At 41.0% G+C, this 26,664-nt stretch overlaps 1 protein-coding gene across 5 annotated transcripts in view; it reads left to right on the forward strand.

Annotated features, from left to right (window-relative positions):
* The window catches only part of ppp6r3 (protein phosphatase 6, regulatory subunit 3), a 30,863-nt gene extending 11,248 nt beyond the window's left edge, over positions 1 to 19,615 (forward strand). The window contains exons 5-25 of one of the 5 annotated variants that reach the window (XM_071915073.2): positions 467 to 604; positions 840 to 905; positions 1,497 to 1,609; positions 2,125 to 2,238; positions 2,804 to 2,930; positions 3,427 to 3,579; positions 3,958 to 4,107; positions 4,665 to 4,729; positions 5,078 to 5,193; positions 6,258 to 6,343; positions 6,900 to 6,986; positions 8,298 to 8,395; positions 12,990 to 13,044; positions 13,553 to 13,683; positions 13,797 to 13,918; positions 14,458 to 14,677; positions 15,139 to 15,236; positions 15,396 to 15,588; positions 18,158 to 18,268; positions 18,769 to 18,840; positions 18,997 to 19,615. In XM_071915073.2, the coding sequence (XP_071771174.1) occupies positions 467 to 604; positions 840 to 905; positions 1,497 to 1,609; positions 2,125 to 2,238; positions 2,804 to 2,930; positions 3,427 to 3,579; positions 3,958 to 4,107; positions 4,665 to 4,729; positions 5,078 to 5,193; positions 6,258 to 6,343; positions 6,900 to 6,986; positions 8,298 to 8,395; positions 12,990 to 13,044; positions 13,553 to 13,683; positions 13,797 to 13,918; positions 14,458 to 14,677; positions 15,139 to 15,236; positions 15,396 to 15,588; positions 18,158 to 18,268; positions 18,769 to 18,840; positions 18,997 to 19,048 (2,367 nt within the window). In that variant the 3' untranslated portion in view covers positions 19,049 to 19,615. The remainder of the gene's footprint in view (positions 1 to 466; positions 605 to 839; positions 906 to 1,496; positions 1,610 to 2,124; positions 2,239 to 2,803; positions 2,931 to 3,426; positions 3,580 to 3,957; positions 4,108 to 4,664; positions 4,730 to 5,077; positions 5,194 to 6,257; positions 6,344 to 6,899; positions 6,987 to 8,297; positions 8,396 to 12,989; positions 13,045 to 13,552; positions 13,684 to 13,796; positions 13,919 to 14,457; positions 14,678 to 15,138; positions 15,237 to 15,395; positions 15,589 to 18,157; positions 18,269 to 18,768; positions 18,841 to 18,996) is intronic. The other 4 variants (XM_071915074.2, XM_071915075.2, XM_071915078.2 and 1 more) reach the window with 4 other exon arrangements.
* Positions 19,616 to 26,664: the final 7,049 nt, after the last annotated feature.

A 26,664-nucleotide genomic window follows, 5' to 3' on the forward strand; every position in this document is an offset into this window, starting at 1 on the left:
GTTGGTTTTGATCGCGTTTTCACTCCTAACGATCCGCACCTCAGTTCTCTTGTTAGAGGACTGAGACTTGCGTTTTCAGGGGTATTGGTGCTGTTATTTGGTGCCACCAGAGTTTAAATGGCATTGTTCTCACCTGGCCAAACAGACTGAACTAAAGGAGTAAACACTCCAGAGTTCTAATAAACCGCTCCTTAGTGTGAACGCACCCATGGTCTAAATGCTGTTTCTGAGGCTTTTGCATCCTGACAAGAATACTGAATACTTCCAATTCCTTGCAATTCATTTGGATTTTTTTGTCATGAAAATGGTCAAATTGAAAGATATTGAATATCAGCACCAAAAACAGCTGTCGGAAGCTTCAGTCCAAAAATATTGGTATCTGTACCGGCCTTCAAAAACCCATATCAGTCCTAACCTTAGTACTAACCTTAAGATGTGTATGGTTTGTTTTTGTGTGTGTGTGTAGATTGTGGAATTTCTGCGGAAACGGGAGGACTTTGTAGACTTGATGATCAAACACATCGGGACGTCGGCCATCATGGACCTGCTGCTCAGGATGCTTACCTGCATTGAACCACAACAGCTTCGACAGGATGTTCTCAATGTGAGTAGTGGGACAACGCTTTGTGGTTTGCTGGTACATGTAGGGTTTCTTCAGTTGTACCTGGGCCCATTATGAATGGTATGGAGTGTGAATACAGCCTAAATAATTGATCCTCTCTGCATTCACTTATCAAGCAAATTTTCCCCAAGTTATTTTCCGCCTTTTTTTGGTGTTGTCCTGACCACTTCCCAGATTGTTGTTAACCCCCTGGCCTCCTCTCTCTGTCTTCTTATAGTGGCTGAATGAGGAGAAGGTGATCCAGAGACTGGTGGACATGGTACAATCTTCACAGGATGAAGATGTAAGTTTCACATACCATTGTTTGCTCCAGTGGACCATGCAAGATTATTCAGGGTATCTGCAGATGCTTGCAAAAATCAAATTGAGTTTTCTGAATTAAATGCCTTTGAAAGTCTTAAATCCAGTTATTGGAGGAGCATCCCAACATTCAGTGACAGGTTTCTTAGCGCTGCATATCCACTCTTGGATTAATACAGAACAGGGTTAGTAGTACAATATGCATCCTATCTTCTTTGTTTGACACAGTGGTACATCATGTTCTTCAACAATGAATTGTCTGTTGTCCTTTTTCTTATACTGTCCATTTAAAATTTCAGACATTTCAGTATCTGCTCTATGTTCAGTTAGAGAGAGTCTGGTTTAGTCTGCTTTGTTTCTTTGATTTACACTGACATAGTTAATTTCACCTGGTTTTGTGCTGGTATCACCGAGATTTGTTTGATCTTGACTTTAAACAAGTCCCCTTCAAAGGAGACATATATTTTTTTCTTCAGTATGTTGACTTCTTGCTTTCTCCCCCACTTTCTTCTGTCCTCTCTCTATCCCCATCGCCCATTTTATATCTTTTTTGCGTCCATCTTTGTTGCTGCAGAGACACTCCAATGCCTCCCAGTCACTGTGTGAGATCATCAGACTGAGTAGAGACCAGATGTTCCAGGTCCAGGGCTGCTCAGAGCCTGACCCACTGCTGGCCACGCTGGAGAAGTATGCATTCACTCAGATTAAAAACACCGCAGCCTTGTCATTCTCAAATTTCAATGCAATATCTGATTGATTTGGGGTTTAGATAAAGATGCCTTGGGTTTAAAGTGGTGAATCACTCCTGTAGTACGTGTAGCATTTGGTGATTTCCAAATAAGGCAGTCTAGTTGGCTTGTTTTTAAAGGCGCCGATAATTACTGCAAAGACACACGATGCCAGCAACAATAGCCAGCAGCACCTAACCTGTATCTTGGCAAAGCAGCTAGCTGACAACCATCATCAGGTCTGATGAATGTATTGGCAAGACGGATGAATGGAGAGACTCTTGAATTTCCACTCTGGTTTTTGTTTTCCTTCGATCAGTTAGTTGTCTATTTTAATTTTTGCCTGCCGGGCCAGTGAAAACACACTAGTGCTAAGTAGAACTCTGACCTACTGGCCAGATCAGGCAAGTGGGAAAAATTCTTAACATTGAACCCTGCTTCCCCTTTTCTTCTTCTCTGTCCTCCTCACCACAGGCAAGAAACGGTGGAGCAGCTGTTAGCCAACATTTTTGACAAGGAGAAGAATGAATCTGCAATCGTCAGTGTTATCCAGATCCTCCTCACATTGTTTGAGACCAGGAGACCAGCGTATGTCAATTTGTCCTCTTAATAGGGCATAGCTGATATAGATGATAGGCAATGGGAGAATATAAGAGGGTAAAATGGCATTGAAGTCCCGGTTTGCTATGTACCTTGGTACTGGAGTCACAAGTGGGTATGTTTTCAGCACAGCGGGGAGAAACTGTATATAGGGTTTGCGGTGCGTTCAATTGGATAGAAGTGCTATAACGTCAGGCAGCTTGCACCATTAGGAGGAACAGCATGAATGTTAAACTTGGGTTTGACTGTAAAATCATCTTGAAAATCCCATCATCTGAATAGCAAGCAAAACAGGAAAGTCCATGCAAATGTCAGCAGCTAGCAATATGCCAAACATATGCGCACCCTGAAATCAAATACCAATTCCAGCACCCTTTCCTAAATCTGTGACTTTGATCGGGTTCCAATACACTCATTTTGGTTCCTAAAGTTAAGTCCCAACCCTCAGTATCCATACAAACCCACTGCACTGATAATCTAAGTTGTTGCTGGTGGACTAGCCTATTATGTTTCTAATATTGTTATGTGTTTTTTTTTTTTTTCTATGTTGTAGGTTTGAGGGCCATATGGAGTGCCCTCCTGGAATGTCCCACCCTTCGTTCTCAGTCAACCACAGCATCTTGGAGGCGGTCAGACCCAGACTGAAAGACTTTCACCAGCTGCTACTGGAGCCCCCAAAGGTAAAACGCAGAGAGAGACAGCTGCCTTTACAAGCCGTGCTAAGAGTTAGGCTGGTTGAGAACACTTGTCCTGTTAAGGTATTGTTTTGTGGTGACGACAGCCGTTTCAGTTAGAAGTTGCAGTCTGCATGTAAATTTTACAATTTTTAGTCCTAGTGTTCAAATTGTTTGTGGTATCTGCTGTTTCAGTATACTTCAATTTATAGTCGATTTTGGGACATTTTATTCAAGATCTGTACACCAAAAGTGTGTCTTTTCAAGTTGGATGGACATTAGAGAGATGTATAACTTGGAAATTGTCGTAAAAAACAACAGAGAAAGCTGTTGAACATGACTGATGGTACATCACCAATCACAGAATGAACATTTAGATGTATGCTGACACAGCAGGTTTATATTCCTCTTCTAACGCGTACTGCAGTACTGAGTGCGATTAGTATGGATACTGTCTACTTTGTGTATGTGCTGAGCCACTTTTGTATGCTCCCACCAACAGAAGAACATGATGAAGACGACGTGGGGGGTGCTGGACCCCCCCGTGGGCAACACCAGGCTCAACGTGGTCAGACTGGTGGCCAGCCTACTGCAGAGCAACACACACTGCATCAACATAGAACTCATCAACCTCAACACATTGGGAGTCATACTAGTGAGTAACGCACTTCCTCACACGCGCAATCGGCACACACCAGGGTTGTTACGATGACTGTATTTTTGGATCGAAGCTGCCATAACATTCAAAAATTTACAAGGATGTAGCGTCTCCCTCAGAATTTTATTGTCAGGGTGGAAAAGCCCTTGAAACGACATTTAGGGACTCTCCAATCATGCCTGGTGTGAATACGCCCTAAAGCACATTATACAACTATACGTATTGAAGCACCAGTATCAATGTTTTTGACAACCCTAACACACACTGCCTCAATAATAAAGTAGTCAATAGTAGACTCTTTGCACTCTTTGCTAACATCTCTTTTTAATATTTCTGTCTCTACCTCCCATCCCACCCGCTCCTCTCTCTCTGCAGGACATGTATTTCAAATACATCTGGAACAACTTCCTCCATATCCAGGTGGAGATCTGCACAGCCATGATCCTGGCCATGCCCCCCGCCCCCACAGACAGCCAGCCAGACACAGAGCAGGATCACGCCAGGGAAAGCATCCTCATCAAACACGTAAGATCACAATACTCTACAGTGCCGGGTGGGAAAAAAATCCATTCACCGCTACGTCAAGATTCAGAATCGATTCCGCAAATCTGCATATCCATACTTGTGACGCCTATTGTTTTACACAAGATCAGATTTTGATTTTCACTTTTATAAATACTCCTTTAGGTGGCGCCATTAAGCCAACACCAGCTTATTTCAAGGCAGATGTTTGGGAGAATAGATACAAAAAGGACCAACATGAACTGAATAAAAGTCATGTTATCTGTAAGCCTTGACATTCAGTGCAATTGTAAAATACTGTGAAATCCAATGAATTTACATACACACACCTGACCAGACCCCAGTTGAAATGAGCCTTTTTACATTAGCTGACTATTATACTCCTATCTGATTAGTTAGCTAGAAGCAAATATAACATACAGCTTAGTACAGATGGGTTACTTCCTAAATATGCGGTGTAGGCTTCTTTCAAACTTGGCCTCTCTGTTTAGTTTGTCAGCACAGACATAGGCACACTAAATTATAGCCGCATCTCATTTCTCTGTATTTCTCTCTCCTAGCTGTTTCAAAAGTGCCAGTTTATACAGAGAATTGTGGATGCCTGGAGCTCCAATGAGAAAGAACAGTGAGTATTCTGTTATCTGATCCAGAGCAGTACTTAACAACAGTAGCACTAAGTGTTCGGAGTATTAACTCTTGTATCTTTCAATGGGAGATGGAGCAGGAAATATCCAATGATATCGAAAGGCCAAGGAGCAGTGAAGCTTCAATGTGTGTTTTGTGTTCTGCTTTGCATTTTTTTGTTTACTGTTTTGAAGTGAAAGTGTGTTCCAAATGTTGTCACGAGATTAGAAATGGATTGGATTAGTGAAGCAATTAATGTTTAGGTTTAATGGTCAAAGTAATAGTAAGGTAGAAGTCAATGGAATGTCCTTACAAACATAGTAATATGGTGTGTGTGTGTGTGTTCTAGGGCGGAAGGTGGTCGGCGGCGAGGCTACATGGGTCACCTTACCAGAATAGCTAACTCTATAGTTCATAACTGTGACAAAGGCCCTAACGGACCGCAGATACAACAACTCATCTCTGGTATGGACTCTACGCTTCTGTCGGACTCTTCACACCTCTCTCCGTCTCCATCTGTCTTGCTCCTTTGCTCCAGCACTTTCTTTCAATTTCAGATAATCGACGCTAGACTGTGTGACTGGAAATTCCCATATTGAATAATTAACTCTATTCCTGTGACATCGCTTAGCTGTGCTCAATCCCTCCAGCAGTTTCTGGGCAGAAATCTGGCAGAAAGTTGTCAGACTGTTTTGTCTTTTTGGTCAGGGCAGCATTGGCTGAGGGCTGCTGTTCATGACATCCCTCTTGAACCTTGAAGCCAGTGGCTACGTAACAATGTAGCTCCACACAGCATGTTCACATGATTCCGCTTTTTTGAAACTGCCAGCATCTTTTTTTTTTTACGTTAAAGGTAATGGGGAGCGCCCACAAGGCAGATGGTGTCTTTTTAGGCCAAGTGGAGCACTTTCTAAAGTTTTGAAAAGTTCCAACTTTTTAGAGGAGATGACATAGACTGACAAATCACAACAATGAGTTGGCAGAGTTGGGCGCCACATGGGGAGCTGGCAGTTAACTACAAAAACAAGCGGAATGAAAGTGGAGAAAATAGCAGGAGTAAAGTTGGTAGTAGTTGTTACTCTGCTGAAATTGACCAGTTGGATTTGAGGAACACACACTACCAGAGCCCTAAAGACGAACGCTCGCTCCACTACATTACACAACCAAACAAACACAGAGGTGGAGCATTGTTCTTTCTTTGTCTTGGGCTCATCTGATCGGCTATTATCTCTGTTCAGATTTGATAAGTTGACCGCAGCATGTCAAGACTTGTCCCACTTCATGTCGTGCACTGTAGCGTGTACTGCTATCACACGAACATTGGAACAATTTTATTGCTTTTTATAAGGTGAAACGAACCTTTACATGCTACCTTAAATACTGAGTACGTTTTGTGATGATTCTGGAAAAATAGAGGTTTGAGGTTTTTGTCTCCCAGCGGCAATGTCGGCTACTAAAATTTTGAAAAATAAACTCTAAACATGTCTTGTCCCCTGACATTCTTGTGTGTGTGTGTGTGTGTGATGCAGAGCTCCCAGAGGAGGACAGAGATAGATGGGAGGCCTTTATTTCTGGCCAGCTGGCTGACACAAACAAGAGAAACACTGTTGACCTGGTGAGTTGCCACATATGAACACTGTCAACTTCATCAGTTTTATTCCACCATACATGTAGAGATGTATGTTTTTAGAAAAGGAGAGACCGATATGCAGTCGCTAAATAGTTGACACAAACAAGTTGAACGCTCAGTTGGGTAAATTTGACTAGGGAAAGCTGTAGACCAAACAGACTTCAATGATCAAGCTATGAAAAGATCAATATTTTACTCAATATTTTACATATAATGGAAATTTTGACAGTGGATATTCAGTACTCTCCAAATTCCCTTGCAGGATTCCCAAGTTCTTTTGAGATTTCAGTGCAGCTCTTAAAAGGTTGTAATGCACAGTGGTCATTTTGAGGCAGTGGAGAAAGACTTTTTAGACCAACTGTATTTTCATAATTTGTTTGTTAGACTGTTGTGTTACTCACAATTCAACAGTTTGTTCCACTTATTTCTTTCCATCTCTGCTAAAGGCAATATTAAGGGCTCAAGATGTTGTTGATATGTCAAATAAACATCATTGCCTCAGCAATATATGCAGTTGATTCCTGTTTACCTTGTTCTCCAGGTGAACACACACCACATCCACTCGTCCAGTGATGACGAGGTGGACTTTAAAGACAGCGGCTTTCACCAGGACTCCTCTCTACAACAAGTAAGAGACACACACACAGACACAGACACACAGACAGAGCAGGCCCATAGCCAAGCAGATGTTCACGCAGTAGGTTTGCTGATCTAGAAACACTCATCAGTGTTTCCATGATAATCTTATTCGTAAGGAACAGAAGTTCTCTCATCCTTGTTTTGCCCACGGAGGCATTTATTTGGATATAGGAATTATGTTACAGTGGCAGCTCTTTGAAGCAGTGTAGATGGGCAATATCACCTCGGTAAAGATGGGGATCCTCAAATGGGACAGAGGCAGCGTGGATAACATCACGGGCATCACGCAACTAACGTGTAAAGAGTCCTTCTAGATTTGCCCTTAATCGTTGCCAATATATTAGCAATATGTCATAGCCTAATAAGACCTGTAATCCATTTTCTCAATCAGGAAAAACCTTTCCTCCGACCAATGCCTTTCAGTTAAAGGATTAAATAGACTTGTAGGCAAATAATCAGCTTACCGTTGTGTGATAAGACGATGGGTAGCAGTTTGACCTCTGTGACCCCACTGTACATTTAGCTTGCTATGATGCAGGCTAATGCTTTTAGCACATTGTGTTTGTAGTATGCTGTGAGCTAACATGGCACTCAAAAACATTACAGCGCACTAAGGCCGAAGAGGTGAAACTGTTACCAATCTTCTCATTGCATCATCAGTAAGTTGGTAAATGTGACCAATTTATGGGTGTATTCCTTTAAGCTGCTGTCTATGACAGTTAATCTTAACATGGATGTTTCATCAAATGTAAAATTCTTAGTAGAGACTGGGGACTTAACGCAGTTGCAAAAATTGCTTGTAGCGCCAAAATGTAGCCCCTGTGAAAGAGAAACCTCATTCATTTTCATCCATAGACTTTTTTTGTCATAGAATATAAAATGAAACTTCCCTTCCTTATCAGCTAAAATTGATCACAGATCAGCAGTCTTAATTTTCAAATGCTTTGTGGCTATGGGTCATGCTCTGTTACAATCTACACAGTCATCTCTCTATTTAAAATCTTTTAATTTATTTTCTTTATTTACTGAACTAATTGAACTAATGTTTTCTAGTAAAGTTTCCGGCTACATTAAATTGAATTGTAAAACTAATATGTTAAAGCATTTTGGCATCTGACTCTTAATGCATGTTTGTGCTTTGTTTTAGTTTTTTTTCTTTTTCTTTTTAACTATTAACCTGTCTAGCTTACCTATTATATATTATTTTTATTAAATATTTACATTTGCTGTATTGTAAATGAGTACCAGCTTTGTGTAGAGCCAAGACTATATCATTATCGTTGGTCCTGGGCTTTGCCAGGCCTTTTCTGATTATCAGATGCAACAAATGACGTCCAATTTTATTGAGCAGTTCGGCTTCAATGACGAAGAGTTTGCTGATCAGGACGATGTTGTGGAGTGAGTACTCATCCTGCATGACTGGACTTGGTTTCTAAAAATTACTGTGTAACACTAAAGGGACAGGACACTAATCGCACTGCAAAGCTGGTTAGTCTACTTTCCTCAATTCGGTTATTTGAGAATTTTATCGAGAAGATGTATCGGGTTGAGAGAATTTATCGATCAATCTGTAGATATATTTATCTAAAAATTGCCTCACTTGAGCATTAAGCCTCTTCCTACCAAAATCAGTGACATCGCTTCCAAACAATGCCAAAGTCCCTTGTTTGCTTTCTTAACTGACTGCCATAATAAAGGATGGCAGCTCAAAACATGACCTGTAGAGAAGAAAATGTATCCAGCTTTTATGTTTTTGGTGCACTGTCCCTTTTCTTTTGCTCCTGAGGGCTAGGTGGCTGGTTTGGCGGTATAGTCTGCTGTAAGGGCTGTGGGTTGTTAGAGATAACTAGTTGTCTATCATTGATTAAAAATGTGAGCTTCACTTTAACCAAGGACTTCATGGAGTGTTGTAGAGTCCGTCTCCCCTTACTCTACATAGATCTGGGGTTTAGCATTAACATTTAATTTGGCAGCACTCCGCAAGCCTTCATGACAACTGAGAATTGGGAAGATCCCGGTGTGATGAGAGGTTGAGCTGGGTGAAATAATTGATACACCAATACATCCAGATATTTTCTCAGATTCAGAATCCACTCTGCAATTCTCCATTTAAATACTTGTTGTAACCCCTGTTGTTTTACAAAACAAAAGTCATGTTCTCTGTAACTGTGAGTATTAAAATAATGTGGTAACACAATGAATTTACACACACTTGATCAGACACCAGTCAAACTGAGCCTGTTTACTGGTGTATGTATTAAAGTTCAACTCACTAGAGTACAAAGAGTTGTGTTTTCAGTGTGCATGTTTCCATGTTCTGAAAGTTACCTCAGTGCACTACAGCACACAGAAGTTTGCATAATTTGCCTATAAACAGGAAAGAAAACACTAAAATCAGTTTTTGCCTTTATTTGTCCCCTTATCATATCTACAAACTGTATAGTTTGTATCAATACACTACAAATTCCAATCATGTATACTGTATATAATATAGATACTGTGTGAAGAATTGATACATTGTGAAACTCTAATTGGAGGACAGTTGTCCTGAGAGGATGGATTGGCAGGTTGAGCACATTTCCCATATTTCCCAATTCCTGGTTGTCTTGAATGGTTTGTCAATAATAGATGATACTATATGATGCCAATTGGGGACGAAGAATAAAATGTAGTAACAGCAAATTTTTAAGTAACACACACTTTTTTTTTTACTGCATCTACTCATTTGTGAGCTCATTTGTAATCAGTGTGTCACAAAATGTTTATATTGGTGTCTCCAATACTGGCCTGCTCCCATCCTAGTTTGGTCAAAGGTGTTTGGTGGGGTCTGCCTATCTGTGCTTTCAAGACAACTGGGAAACATTCAACCTCCGAGCTAGAGAGGTAAACCAGGAGAGGACGTTCTCTTTACCAGAGCCAAACCAAATTCACACTGGACATCTGCTGCACCCCTCATTTCAGCTTTAAATGAAAACTCTGTCCTCTGGTCGGATACCTCCCATTTGTCATGAACGCACATGAGTTAGAAGGTGGGGTGTGGATAGGTAAACTGTAGTTTACAATTGTAGGCACAATTGTAGGTGCCTTCACACTAGTAAAAATGTGGCTTTTCACATTTGCCAATCTAAAATTGTGCAAAGAAAATGGAGTTCATGTATCAACAAAGACCTAAAGGGTTGGCTTCTTTTGTAATTCAAAGTTTAATGTTGTTGCTGTTGCACATTTTCAAGAGAACATAAATGAGTATTGGGTACAAGAAAAGGACACTGTGTTTCAACCCTGACAGCTCTTCGTAATTGTTTGGGTTGTGGTATTGGCGGTGGGGAGTGGTCTGTTTATCAAGGGGTTAAATTGGTTTGGAAGGAGTTATGGAGTGGGGGTTTTGTCGACTGGTATGGCTCCTGTGGAGAGGGACAGATGGTGGTGGGGGTTGTAGGGTTCATGTCTGGACAGGGCTTGCAGTTTGGACTACCCTCTGCAAAGATTGAAAGACTAATGTGGTGCTGGTTTAAAACAGTTTCCACCAACTTGAGGCATATGCACCCATAGGTGTTGATGAGGTCTAGCCACACCATAGCCTAGTCCTTTGCCTTCCTGTGCCTCTTTAATCAGCAAAGTAATGCTCACTACACCCTGGCTTTTTAGGGATTGCACTGGATCCTGCACTCAAATGCCAACATAAGTATTCTTGAGGTGGTACTCTCTACTCTCAATACTGAAAAAATATATTTCCCTTTCTGAACTGCTCAGTGTTCCTTGAGTTGTCGGGAATCCAGACTCTCAGCAAACCTTGGCTGTGTGTCTGTGTTTGGGCTCTGGCAGCCTTGACAGCTTGGATCTCCTTTCAGCTGGGCTCCCACTGTTGACTGTCTTGGTGGATATATCAAGGTAGTGCAATGCGAGTCCCGATCCCTTGCTGCGTCACTGTTGGTATAATGGAGGTGATGGTCGATCTCTTTGGAGCAAGCAAGGTAGCCACTGGTTTTCTTCCCGAGTAGCTGTTTGAACCCAAATGGGTTTGCAATGAAAGCAGCCTGTTTCCAGGCCCTCGCTCCCCTGCCCTTACAATTTGTCAAGAACAGCGAGCTTCTTCCACAAGATGCCATGGTACCTTCTCTTCCTCTCTCACCTTCAGCTGCTGCTTCAGGGACCTGAACTCCTTCCTTGTATGCTTGATTTGGACTGCTCACTTCTTCTTTACACCAGATCTTTTGGTCTGGGGTCTTGTTTCTGTGTTGCCCTCTCCACACTGGCAAAAATTTGCCAATAGCCCAGCGTTACAGGGATGCTCCCTGTACACCCTGTACCGGTACCACAACGACATATATTTTAGTTTGATTGTCCCCACAATGAAATCTGGAGGAAGACTATGGTTCGGTCTCCATTCTTTCATTCATTTGTTTATCCATGTACCACATGTGATATCTAAGATACCACTGATCAGATTATTGATGAAATTTGGGAGAATGATGGATCTCACCACTGCGTTCAGGCATTTTTTAATTGACACTGATCGACCCAAGGGGGCACTACAATTACGGGTCAAAACAAGCTGACATATTTGATACTGATTGGCCCAGAGGGGACTTCGTCATTCTTGGGGGACCGTATGAAAATGTTTTTTCATGCCTCGCCTTAGTTTTAGGTAACTAGAATAACCTTTGCTTCATATTGCACTTTAATTCCTAGTGCGTTCTGTTCAGTTCCCCACTTAGCCATGACTAGGTATTTCAAAGTACATTTTGCTTATCTGTCTTTTTTCTGCATTATAACAGACAACTATCAACATTCATCCTTTGGCTACCATAAAATCGGCTTGCCATCATTGTTGGCTTTCTTTATCCAAACTAATTTTCTTTGCTAACTACAATCTAATCAGCTTCTCCAATAATGTGACAAGTGTCTTCTGAAGAGAACGGACTTAAGTTCAGGATGTCATTGAGTCTCTTTAATGTTGGAATCTTGTAAGTACTTAGGAATTTTAATTGAACATCGCCTTTCCTTGAGGCTACATCTTTAAGACCTTGTAAAGAAATTGCTCAAGTAAATGTTTCCTTTTGCAGCTAAGAAGAGACTGGTCACAGACACTTTAATGCCAGTGCTTGATTGTGGTGACCTTTTTATATTCACATGCCTCCTCTCACCGTGTTTATACACTGTACCCTGTTTCCACGTCCATTCTTAGAATGGCCTCACAGATAAAAGTTTACCAATGAGTTAGTCTGAGGCCCCCCCCCTTAATTACACTCTTACATCTCTGGAAAACTTGACTGTATTCACTGTATATAGTCAAATGACTTGATTTTGCACTTGGCTCTTTTTGGTTTGAACTGAATAAGGCGACAGGGCTTTCTTGTTCTCTGCTCCCTAAAAACTAGGGATGTAATGATCCATTCAGCTAACTGTTTGATACACGATACTGGGGATACTGAGTAATTTTAGTTACGTTTTTTCACCTGGACATTGTTGTATATAGCTTGTCTACAACATTTGTCACTGATTCTGTCATGGTCAGATCTTGAAAAGGGATTTGTAATGTAAATGGTACTACCGGTTTAAAGAAAATGAATACAATATAATAAAAGAATAATAATTTCCAAAGCATTTTAAGTCTTTGGCACAAGTCTTTCTCAAAGTGTTTCTTCATCTCGGGGTTGGAACTTAGAATAGTTCAAGGGCCTATGTATGAAGAGCCATTCTTTTCCTTTTTTTTTCATTACTTGACCAATGTAAAACACATAGCATGTATGCATGTGAAGAACAAAATTGTCTAGGATAACACAAAGTCCTGATTGTGGTCCAGGTTGTTTCCCTTCAATATGACAATAGTGCTGTTATTTTTTGATGAACCTGGGTTGGGGCGTTGGGGCCATCAATACAGTATTGAACATGAACTGGTTACTGCTGTTTGCTAGTCTGTCTGTGTGTTGCCATATATGTGAATGCCTAACGACCCTAACTAAACTAAACTCTGTTCTCTTTAACATTGCAGTATTCCCTTTGATAGAATATCAGACATCAATTTTTCACTGAATACAAATGAAAGTGTAAGTATATTGATTATTAACCTGATTTCACCATGTGTAGTTAATGAATGAGGGGTGGATGGGAAAATGAAAATGTACTGTTTCACCCATTGCTACTCTAGTTGAGCTCGGAATAGTAAAATGGAAAGATTGCACATTTACGTGAGGAACGGAGATATTTTTAAATTGCAGCATGTCTTGCGTTATTTCCTGATGTCGGTATAGTTTTGAGCCAAATGTCCTCACAAAACACAAATGTCTGGATAATGGTTTGAATCAGAGGATTTATTATGAAAAAGTAGGCTAAACTATTGAACAGTTTCAGTGCTGCAACTTGCACTCGAACCAAAGCTTGGACCAAAACGGCGCTAAATGTCAATGTCTGTGTGTTGGGAGGTAAACACATCTGTTTTAAGTCTGTTCTAAAGCTGGGTGGTTTTTGTTTTGTAAGATTGCAAGTCCCTGTGTGTATGTGCATGTACATTCAAACTGTATCTATAAGGATATGGCCCGTGTGTGTGTTCCCCAGGCGAATATAGCTTTGTTTGAAGCACGCTGTAAGGAGAAGATTCAGCAGTTTGAAGATGCTGGTTCTGATGAGGAGGATATCTGGGATGAAAAAGATGTCACCTTTGCACCAGAGGCACAGAGACGTCCCAGGTCCAATACACACACATTTGCACACATCATTGATAGTTCTCTTTGTATGTATTCCTAAATAAACTAAGCTGCACGCCTTAACTAATCCCAGTTTATCTCTGTGTTCACATCAGGAGTTCAGGCAGCACAGACAGCGAGGAGAGCACGGACTCAGAGGAGGAGGACGTCAAGAGGGATCCATTTGAAGGTTCCAACCCCAGCACTGACGACAGAATGGAAGTCGACACAGGTAGGGGTGTGTGTGCTTTTCTATTTCTATACTTAAGAGGACCGAATGTCCTCACAAAGATAGAAAGATGAGGAAAGGGGTTTATGGGTAAGATTAGGTTTCATTTAGGTTAGGGAATGAATGTAGTTAGTTACTGAATGCCCTCGCAAGTATAGTAGTACAAACGTTTCTGTGTGTGTCAGTTGATGTATACTGCAGAATGTCTTTTAGGATTTAAATCATTTGCTTTATTTTAAATATACAGGAAACAAAAAATTTGAAATGCAACATTATGGTGTGCAAAGCAAAAGCAATAGAACATGCAGAGTCAAAATCTCCAAAAAATCTGAAATATGTACGATATGAAATAAGTGAATAAGTTTAAATTATCAAGAAACAGTATGTGCAACATATAACACATGGGAGAATATGCAGAAAACGTACTTGAATTTACAGCATATATACAAGATTTGTGCATCATATTCACATCACTTGGTCTACAGATACTCCATCTACAGTTGCATCCCTACCTATTGTCTAAGCTTTCTTCCTTGCTTTGTTTTTAGGGCCGGTGTGGACCGCCAACTTTGATGACATCCCTATGGAAACAGGTAGCTCTACGGCTCCAGCCTCCAGCCCCAACAACCCCGCCACCGCCGCCTCCCCCTCTTCCTCCCCCTCCTCCTCCGCAACAGCGATCCCCGAGGCAGCCTGGAGCGCCTCTTCCGCCGCTACCTCCAACTCAGAAACAGGCTGGGCCGATTTCTCCAACTTTACCCCTGTCAGGTAGGCTTCCTGCTGGTCACGGAATTAACTTGAATTGCCATGGAATTTGGAGAGGTGTATCCCAGACAGGGAAAGTCAAGGAGTTGGGTAAAATCTCTCTGGAAGTCGGGGAACATCAGGGAATTTTACAAAGGGGTCATTTTAGAGGAATATACCAACCCACACACCCATTCGTTGCATTATATTGTGGTTTTCAACCCAACAGTAGTGGAAACCAGACTGCTTACCCCTGTTCCCACACATAATCTCATTGTACAGCTGTGAAATTGCAAACTTTGGGGGGAAAAAGGAGACGGCATAATGAGAATATTGCTTGGTTTATTTCTAAGTTAGGAACTTAACGCTTTATAGTCTTGTTTTTTTTACTTGTTTTAAATTATTGCATGAGTAGGTTTGCCTTTTATTTGATGTGCTTTTTAAACTTGATTTAAAAAAAATATATATATATTCTTCTCTCTCAGCCCCAAAGACCCTTTGAGGTGCAACTCCCCTGTAGCCATGGAAACCAGCGTAGAGACCATGGACCCTCTGGGGGTCAACGCACCCATGCAGCCTGACGGTGAGACACACCCACATACATACATACATACATACATACATATGCATGTCCATGTAACCTGATGGTGGAAATCAAAATGTCAATGATTGTGTTACATATATAATTTAATCTTGAAATTACTCAAATGTGATTCCTGCTGTTGCCCTTCCCCCCCCGCAGACTGTGACGGTTGGTTGGGCGCCAGCATGGCCCCTCCCTCCTCCCCCGCCCCTAAGGATTGTGGGAGCTCCGAAGCTGAGGAGGAGGCGTGTTGCGAGCAGCGCAGCATCACCGAGACAGTCATCAACGGCTCCATGAAAGAAACCGTCAGCCTCACCGTTGACGCCAAGACCGAGACGGCAGTCTTCAAGAGGTCAGACAAACACGCCAACATGCACAACACTACACACCTCTCCACACTCAGTGACAGAATATCGTTATCGGCCGCTTCAATCCTAAACTACCGCTATCGGCTTTCAAAAACCTATATCAGCGGGACCCTACTTTGAGGAATACCGGAATAAACTCCACGATACTGCTTCTTCACATTGACGTGTCTTGTCCAGAATGTGTTCTTGTCAGGACGTGTCCCCATTAGAGTGTTTTCACATCTGTTGTCTTATGAGCACCCTCACTCTACCTCTCTGTCACAGTTCCTGTATCGGTGGTGTTAAACTAGACGCAAAGACAAAAGAACACAAAAACAAAACTTTAACAGCCTCCGTAAATGTGCCGTTTACAGATTTAGACAGAACATTTAGAGTGCAGAGAATGTGACAAGGGATAACTTGGAAGATATGAATGAGGTTTTCAACTCTACTAGATCTTCCTTTCCGAAGCCTTTGGTTCCTCCTCAGGCAAAGACAACAGATTAGAAGAGATGATGATAAAAATGATAAATTAGGCTACATAACAAAGACTATAGGATATAGCAGGATAAGCTAGAACCTATTCTAGCTTTAAGAATATAAGGCCAGGTCATTTCAACACAAACTGTCTTTGGTCGACAGAATCTGAAACCGACTGTCCACTGTCCTTTTTCTGTCCCCGAGTCTGCTGATGCTGCATAGTACTGTCTGTCTGTCTGAGTAAATAACAACTGTCTGATTGATTGACTGACTGACCGACACTTACAACCTGAGCTTCCCCTCCTCTCTCTCTTGCTGTGCGTTGTGGGTGTGGTCTTCTTCAGGGTGTTGAAATCTTATCGGTATGTACAGCCAATCAGAGATCAGCCTGCAGCCGTGATGTAGTCTTGTTGTCACGTCAACCACCAACTTTTTTTTCCCAGTTTTGATCTTCTTTGGTCTCAGCTCCTTGTTTGTTTTTTATTTCATTCTCTCCATTCTGCATGTGTTTCTACCAAAGGTGTTGTCCAAGTGCAATTTTTTATTTAATGTAATTTTCAAGATTTTTTTGTTTAACTGAACAGGGCAGGCCAATTTAAGATCAGATTTTTTTTTTTTGATTTATAATGAGCAACTGTTCTAAGTTTTTATAAACTGGCCTCTCCTTCCTCACGTTTAATTACAATGTGGTTAAAAACAAACGTTTTTTGTTTTGTTTGTTTTTTTTCTTTACCGTTATCTGCCTCCTCATTGGCTCTGGCCCTCAGCCACTAACATTGAGTATTATATCATATTATTCAGTTTTCATGAACTTGTGTTGAATTATCTCAGGTTAAGAATGTGATTCATTACGTGTTTTTCTTAATGAATTTAAGGGGTATCTCCTAAATAAATTCTGATATGCACAACAGTCACAATACTGGACCTGGGTTGCCAGATACTACAAGCTCAACTGATTCAAATCATGCAAACCTACTAACCTAAGTGGAGTCGGGTTGTCACATAACTGTTCATTTAAATATTAATGATTTAATATTGTAATCGTGCCCCTATGACCACATAATGGGCAATTTAAATCGTAATGATATAATTTGTTAATATATAAATACACCCCTGTGGCCGCATACCAGTTAATTTAAATATTCATGTGCTTGCAAAAAAAAACGTGCACTGGTTCTGATATGTGTCACATAGCAACCACTTTGTACTGTTCAAGGCGTAACACTTAATTACTATTATCTAAATCACAAACACAATTTGAACATCTGTGATCACATGCCTATACAAACTTTACTTTTCTATAATGAGGTAGGCAGAACAAATCTCAAGTTTTATTTATCAAGACAGACATGTTTTGCTGCTCTAGCACTAATTCCTATTTGTACAAAGTAGTATAACAGCTTTACAATATATAAGTATGTATTATATTTATTAGATTCCCTCCCCCCCCCAGATTCCAGTGTCAACGCTAGCTGGTTTGAGTTGTTAAAAACATTAAAATTACATTTTGAACATTGAACGTTCCTGTTCAAACTTGGCTGCTTGATTATAAGATATTTTTTTTGTTTTGTTTTTTTTCTACTACGGTAGTTACTGCACATTGCTCTGGATAAGTTCTACTTGTTACACCCCCAGATACTGGATTCCATTTGGATTTTTGCGGGTGTTTTACTTTGGATGAGGCCTCAACAAGCTTATTGGTGGTTCTCTGACACAAAGCAAGACTGACGGCTGGCACAATGAATTTTGGTCCAATCGGTGTCCGAATCTGTTTTTAGGCCTGCCTGCCATTTTCTGGCACAGCACTCGTAAAGTCAGAGTAATGTAGCTAAACATACAAAACGATGGACTTTCTCCATTTGCTGTACATTTTGATGCTTTGCCTGCATCCTGTTTCTTGAGTTCCCCCAGCCCCCCTTTCAACACCTCCATCCTTTGTTTTACTCTGCTCTGTCATCCCATCCAGCATGCATCGCTGTTCACATCCACGTCTGTGTGTGTTCTGTGTGTTTGTGTGGGGGTCGGGGGTCGGTGTGAATCTCCTCAGATGCTATTATTACATATGTATGTGTGTGTGGATGTGTTGTGTTCCAGCGATGAAGAGAAGTGCGGCTCATCGGAGGAGAAGCACTCGGGAGTGGAGTGTGTGGATCCAGAGAGACCAGGCCTCAACAACCCAGCTGTAGCCTGCTGCCCCAAAACAGGGTCAGACACAACACACACACACACACACACACACACACACACACACACACACACACACACACACACACACACACACACACACACACACTGTCTGCAATATCCAACACAATTGATACTGAAATGTTTAGTCACAGCATGCCTTTGCCACTGTAACACATTAGTTTTCTGCAGGGATTTCTCAATATGTATTCTTGTCTGTTCTTGTGGGACAAATACTGTTCCCAAACAGCTTCAAGAACAGTCAAAAGTTTCTTTCCAGCCCCAAATAGTAGAGACTTAACTTTACAAACAAAACGGAAGCCAAAATGATCATTGGGAAATGAGTCGTCCATGTCAAACTGGTGCATACATTGTACACACATTGTAACGCTGTACTGTACCAACACTGATTTCCATGAAAACCTTATCAGACATGCTGTGACGGTTATCTTAATGTGATCCTATGGCAGCTGCTTACTGAATTTGTCTTTATCTCTCCTCTCCTGTCTCTCTGTCCGCAGTGAGAAGTGTCGGCCCTCTATGGAACTTCCAAACGGTCCTTTAGAGGAGATGTCAGCCATAGAGGAGGCCAAGTAAGTCCTGATACCTGTCCTCCCTTGTACCCTAGGCCCATGTCTGCTGTGTCTGAAAGTTCATCCTCAGGGTTTGAACTTGGCTGCACTTCCTGTCTCTGCCTCTCCATTTGTCTCTATATTTATCCATCTGTCTACCTTTGCTTGTCTTTCCAGATTGGATCTGAGTGCCGTGTCCTCGGAGCCAGCCGTGAACGGGCCGGCGTGAGGGTCGCCTAGCGCCAGCCAACGGCCAGCCTGTTCCTGCCTCGCAGGGCCCTCCTCCTGGCCAATCAGCCGAGGCCGCCGCTCAGAGCTCTACCAATCACACGACACCACCAGGACCAGCAATACTCCCATAGGCGCATCACAGACAGACAGACAGACAGACAGACAGACAGGTGTACAGACACAGGATGAACTGAACAGAAAAGAGAAATGAGATGTACTCAAATGGATACAGATTTTTTTTGCATTTGTTTATATACTATTGTTCTTATGAGGTGATGTGCGACTGATATCTTGCCACTCAAAAGTTAAATAGTAATGTTGCTATAGTTAAAGAAATGATTGTATGAATAAAATATTTTATAAAAAGAAAAATGTATACAGAAACGGTAAGATGAATAACTGAAGAAAAAGAAATGGGATCTAGCAGATTGGTGAATGCTCTCTGTGAGTGTGACCCAGCCGACCACTAAGCTGTTGTTACTGAGCAGATTTATTATCCTGCGTAACAATCTGAGATTTAATTTCTGAGTAAAGTCAACAACGGCTACTATGTTTAAAATCTTCACCCACCACTGGTCTGTGTCTCTGAGCAACGCTTCTTCTAGGAATGGAATCGAAACACAATTTTTAAAAACTACAAAAAACGTAAAGGTTTATTTTGCCACAGGTATTATTTGTAAATGTTTTTTTTTTTCTCTTGTATTCTTCTGCATTGAGCAAGATTTGACAAGCCTTTTTGGTATAGTTTTTAACTTAATTTATTATCGAAGTTAGATTATGGTAAATTTTTGTTACTAAAGAGCCATACCAACACGTTCTCTCCCCTTCTGGCATGCTGCGTTCATGACAGCTGGGAAGTTTCCGGCCTCCCAGCTAGAAGGCTAAACCAGGAGAGAAATGTGTCCTCACCACAGCCTAAACTGGGGAGTTGGAACACACACTGAGCTTGTGTTTTACCCCCCCCCACCCCCAGTTCAGCCTCTTCATAACAATGCTGTCCGCTTCTTAGGTGGAGAACTCCTTTTCCAATCCGTATTGAACGGTCTTGACCTCACTTACACTTGGCAAATCCCAGTGCAGGTCGACGGTGCATCTAGATTATGTAATCTAATGCAGACAGAACGGACCAATTCCAGTCTATGCAGCCGTGTATATTCACAAAACTTTCTAGAGAGACTGTGTAGGCGTATTAACTCTGAATTGTGCTGTATGTTAGGCACTGAATTTTCCAGAACTTGTTAGATAAGGGAACACAAACTTGCTACAAGCAGATTTGCTAAGTAAAATCGCAACAATTACATTCTCTAAAGAAATTAACATTTCTTTACTGAGGTTTTACTATGTACTCTGTGGTGGGTGAAAACAACTTTTGCCTAGTCCAATCAATTATCTTATTAGGCTAAATATACTATATGGAAAAAGTGGAAGCCTTGGCCAGTATAATAGCCTATCTTATGCTGTATTGGGTCCAAAAGATAGACATAGGTTGCAGGCCATAGCTTGCACAAAGCAGCAGCAGTCTCATCGGCTTGCTTACTATCAAACAATTAACATAGATTAAAAATTCTGAACATATGTGTGATGAATTGGTTCACATATTTTTATAAATTTGTCATGTAAATTTGTTTTCGATTGTGTACATAATAGGGGCGCCAAGTGATTCTGGCATCATCCTGATGTTTTTGTCAAAAGCAAGTCCTCATGCTGTAATTCTCCATCTTCTGGCAACATGTAGATGACACTCAATTCACTTTGCAGTCGTTGAATATACCTGCCAATCAGAACACATCCTCAGACGCTACATAGACAATACTAATCCATCTATCTGCATTGGGATTTTGACGCCAGGTGGATGTGGGTCTTGAAACTCTAAATTCCGAGGCTCGCTCATTTTCCACAGTGCCCCTCCCTTCACCCAAACCCCCCCTCCCCCAACCCCCAACTTTTTATTTTCATCTTGTTGACAACAGAGATGATTTAGAACAATTACTGCTTCTGATTAAACGTTTCTCCATCGGTCCTGGCTTGCTGGCTGCTCGACGCCGTCTGTCCCTTTTTGCTTTTCAGCTGATGTCACAGCTCCCATCAGCAGCTGGCGGCTTGGTAGCATTCGTTCCGGTTCAGTTGTAAAACGGCGCGGGGGGAGGGGTGAGCTCTGTACTCTGCTGTCCTGTATCACTCAACTTGAACCTCTTAACCTGTGACAGGAGTGTGTGTGTGGGGGGCGGGGGTGATGGTCATTACTGGCATTGCTTCAGTTTCTTTTTTTTTTTTCTTTTGTAATAAAAAGTTTATCTGTACCAGCATCGGAAAGGGGATAAACTATTTATATTAGTACAACTTAATACCCCACATCTTTTTTTTTTTTTGCTCTCGGATTATTAATTAAATTTCACCTTGTTAATTGTATTAATTTCTGAAGCTAAGTGGTCTTTGCAGATTGGTCGTGAAAACTGATTTCTAGACATGTCGTACAATTCATTGACGTTTATGGACTGTCATTCATTTGTTTCTTTACCCGCTTATTCCTGGGGCGCTGGACACCCTAGACAGTTACACTAACCTATTGCTATCCTAGTAGAAAGTTAAATCATGTCCCAGGAGCATTCCTAGACTGAAAATCACTACTACTATTTATAAAATTTAAAAGTCAAAGGTCCCGAAAAAGTGCGACCACTGAAAACTTTTCAAATTTCATGGCCATCGATCAAGAACATTGAAGTTCTTGACACCACTGCAAAGGTTCTCACAGTCATGAAAAAAGTAGTACAGAAATTTGAACATTGTTTTTTCAGGCCTAAGCAAAATGTTACATCTGAAAATTGTATAAAATGTCCTGATAATAGAAGTCCCAAGCAATAGAGTAGGCCTAAAAGAAGACCTGATACTTTAAATTCAGCTTTTTAACCGTAAGTCACATTTGAAAATAAACGCTAACAAACATGCGTCATGGAAATTGTGCTAAATGTCATTGAAAAATCATTGAATTTAAAGGTAGTGGGCTTGTGAATGGAATGTGTCAATCTTACATTTTATCGTGTTTCTACATGGAATGCAGGTAAGGCGGTTGCTTAATAGAACACTTAAAAAAAATATCAAGGTTAAATTTTAAAATGTATTCAAGGATAATGACACTTAGTGTGTAGCCCAATACAGAGCTTGGTCAACAAACCAAATGTAAACAAAGATCATGTATTACTATTCCTATTAGCCACATTAGTGTCTTGCCCAGTTTTAAAGATACTATGGCCTACCTTGCGCTTGTCTAACATGCTTTATAGAAGGCCCTAATACTGACCCCATCCACATTGACCAAACATTTTCATGTCACAGACCCACGAATGGACCCACATTAGACCCCAGACCCCAATTTGATCCGATTTAGTCCCAGGGATCCATATGGATTTCAGTTGTTGATTTACTACTGAATTGTAGAACTGTCTACACTGTGTGTGGAGAGGTAACAGTGGTGAGAGTGAAACCTAGGATAGCCATAGAATAGCCATTATAATACGTTCTCTAACCGGGATCATTTCCAGTTAAGCTAGCTAATTTTGCTGTGGACCCCTGGAACATCCTCAAGGACCTGTGGAACCTCCCCAAGGACCCCTTGTCTAAGGTATTGTGAGTCTAAAGGGGTTTTGATTGAATTGGTACAGAATGTAACATTTCTTTGTGGCCAGCAGAGGATGCTGCTTGGCTAAATTAGGTCTGAGCCTCCAAACCTTGGTGTTGCTGCAGTGTTGTTGCAGTGGGACCGCTCCATCCAAACCAGTCCTGCTCAGCCTTTCAGTTTCAACATGATTGTGTGAGAATGTAATGGCAGAATGGATGGATGTGGACTAGAACCTATCATTTCCCATCAAAAGGCCTTTGTCCAGGTTATCACTGTAAGTTTGTTCCTAATTTAGCTGTCTGGTTACATAATATAATCAAAATTGGCATTGGTTTTGATGAAATTTTATTCATGCCTATCTGTCATGGAGAGTGAAGCCTCAAAGAAAGTTGTGGAGAGTCAGAAGTTAGACACAGTAAATAATATTTAAGCTTAAGCTATGAGGGAATGACACTTCCTACACCTGATACAAATAAATGACCATGAACTGAACACCATTGTCATTTATATTAACCAATGTAGTGCAGCTGACTCCTTTGTTTCTCCTGCTGTCTTGTTTCAAAAGGAAAACCCTGCCTATGCGCAGTACAGTACAGTACGCTGAACAGTGAAACAGTAACTAAACAGTTTAGAATGGACTGTATGTGCTTTTTCAGAAACCACTAGCACTAGCTTTGCTAACAAATGGACTTCTATGGACTTCTGCCTCTAATATCTGAAAAACCACTGAGCCATGGAGTAAAATGACTCTCAGCTCTCAGTAAATTGAACACCAATTCTGTAATGTGTCAGATTTATTAATAGCTGAGGTCAGGTAGCTAGTTAGTTATTTAGACAGATTTAGTTAGCTAGTGATCAGTAGTGTCAGTCAGTTAGTCAGTTTACCTGGACAGTGGTCATGAAATGCTGCCATTTGACTGGCTAATAGTTAAAGGATAAGTTTGCCAATTTGGGCCAAGTACTACGGGACGTAAGAGACAAATTATATATTGGTCCAAAATCAACAAACTTATCCTTTAAGACAGTCATTAGTTGACCAGTCAGTTTGTTCAGCCAGTTATTTAATTAATGATCTATCTAGTTACCCTAACAGCAGCCAAATCCAGACACACACACTTTGATGTGGTTTCCAGTCTTTTTCCACTGGCTCACTTTGCACATTGTCAGATCCAAATGGCAGCATTGAAGTAACTGTTTGCAACATTTGAACTTCAATGCCCACAAATTCTATAAGGTAAGGTCAGTAAAGTCACACAGCTCATGTCTACCAACCTGGCCTCTCTGTGATGCTTTATACCAAAGAGACGAGAGAGGAAAAGATCTAATGGTGAGTCCAGCTTTCTCTGGACGGAGTGCTGCTCACTGCTGTTTAGGAGACACTTTGGATTGATTCATCCCCTCCTGTGTGGAGAAGATTTCCCACCAGTGATGATATGACACCAGAACTTAATTTAGTGAAACAGGGAGAATCTACAGTATCTCAATTATGCCTTCCTGTAGTCAATTTCAGCTGTATTTGTCCCAATGGGCAGGAGTGGACAAAGTATCAAAGTATCCTCAAATAGAACTAATGTTACTTTGCTGAGATTTTACTGAAGTAACATTACTGATGAAAAAAAAAAAGTAAAAGTAAGAAATAGTTAATTTTTGTACTCAAGTAACAGTTACTAAGTTGTTTTTTTTTTTACGAAAGAGAACATTGTTACTTATGATCTTTCCCATGTAATGTAAAATAGAACGAGAGGACAGAGAGTTCAAACTAGGTTCTATTAATTTAAAAAAACAACAAAATGAAGCACATACATGTTTGTAATGGATGTGATTTAAAATGTAGCTACAGTACAACGCTTAAGTCAAAACATATTTGAGTAAAAGTAAAATTACCAACCTCAAAACAAGTACAAGCACACAAAAACGGGCTTGTAATTTGTTACGTCCACCCTTGCCAATGGGAAACTGGTTTCTCAGCATGTATTAAAAACAACATTATATGAAACCATAAGACTGACAAGGCAGTCGCCAATGCAAGGTGTCGATACAGAGTTTCAGACAAAAGGGAAAAAGGAAAAGATGGACGGAGAAAAAGCAAGATAAATGAAAGGATAATTTGTTATAAAGACCACCATCAAGGTAACATAAATCAAGCACACCTCGAATAAACTACACACATGTATTGTCCTGGTACTGAAGACTGAGCATATGAGGACTGATACTTGAGGCTACGAGTGTGTGTGTGTGTGTTTGTGTGTGTGGTATGAGTCACCTAATGGGTGTTGTTGGTTATTATACGCAGAGCTAAATTACTGGTCGTGCTTCATGCGGATCAGTCCGGCACAAAAAGACACTGACAAAAAAACAGAAGAGGGGGTTAAAGGGGAATGCCACTCAATTTAATAATTCATATATGCTATATTCTATAGTCTAGGACAGTCCAATCAGCTCTCTGAAGCTGCTTCATAGACAAAGAGTGAGAGAGAGTCATTTCGTGGCCCAATGGAATAAATGTTCGATTTGCCAAAAATCCCACCTGAAGTGTTTTTACAGTAACTTTGCCTTTCTTTACCTCGATGTCTGCTTCTGTGGGCGAAGGACGGACACCATGCAGGTTAGGGGTGAGGTTTGACTTTGACAAAAAACAAAAAGGTACTGGAAAACACAGCAGCCCATTTCCCGCTTAAAGGGAGAAGAACAGAGCCGCGGCATTAGACGGTAAAGATCATAAGAAGCTAAGAGATGCTCCCACAAAGAGAGAGGAGGCCATTATACGTTCTCTTCCCAAATAACCCATAATTGCCGTGTCACGACGTAATGTGTTTAGATGGCTGGCATGGAGCTCCATTTTGAAGGTGACCTAAATGACGAGTGATTAAGTGTAATTTGCACATATTATTAATAGCAGGAGGTGACAGAGTGCCGCTGTGTCGTCTTTCCGCTGGGTTTGATGTAGAGGACAGTCGATTAGCGCCACGATCAAATACACAGACAGAGTAAAATGACTTATCAGTGTTAAGTTTTGTTTGGTTAGAATCCCCATTAGCTGAAACAGAGCTGAACCGCTCAAACTCCCCTTCCTCCTTTAGTTTGGTTCATTTGGCCAGGTGAGAGCACTGCCATTCGAACTCAGGCGGCACCAAATAACGGCACCTGATCATGTGAGTCTCAGTCTAACAAGAGAACTGCAGTTCTCTTGTTAGAGGACTGAGGCTCGTTTGAGTGGTTTGTTAAGAGTGAGAACATAATCCAGACCAACTGCAGGGAAAACCTCCAAAATGCAAGGGTTTATGGGTATAAGGAGACAGATTCATTTCCTCATGCTTGGAAAGCCTAGCAGAACAAAATGAAGTCTGGACTGATGCTCATATTCAGCTATTTCTTCATGTATTCTTAACTGGTATGAACACCAGAGAAGAAGAGTGCAGACAAACCCATCATGCTTATTGCTTATTTTGATGGATTTAACTAATCAAACTCGAAAGCATTCACAAAGCTATTTTGCCTTCACTTGAAATCAACTGAAGTGATTCTAATCAGATCAATTAAAACCAGGATTTCACTGGCGGTTTCTGTGTCATGGTGTTTGTCATTGTGCAGAGACAATGGACAACAAGGAGCTAACACAAGATCTTCCAGACACAGTGAGGACCATCATGAAGAAGAGCAGGAAATATGGCAGCAGCAGCACCTTGTCTAGATCAGACTGTTCCTCCAAGATGGACGACAAGGAGGAAGCTCATCAGGAAGCTACCAAGAGGCCAGCAGCTTTAAAACAACTGCATCCATGCATGTTTAATTGCAAAGCCTTTATGGATCTTTCTGAATACGAGAAGACAATTGTAGGAGTTGTGGCAAACTGCGATGAAGTCTGATTGTGTACTGGTTAGAGAGGAGTGAAGCGTTTTCAAAATGTCATGTCACACTCCTTCCATATAGTTGCTCTATAAAACGGTAGACTTTGGCAAAATATGTAGTGGAAAACTGTAAAGATGCAGAATACCATT

Source organism: Centroberyx gerrardi, chromosome 4 (assembly GCF_048128805.1).
Source record: "Centroberyx gerrardi isolate f3 chromosome 4, fCenGer3.hap1.cur.20231027, whole genome shotgun sequence".
NCBI lineage: Eukaryota > Metazoa > Chordata > Actinopteri > Beryciformes > Berycidae > Centroberyx > Centroberyx gerrardi.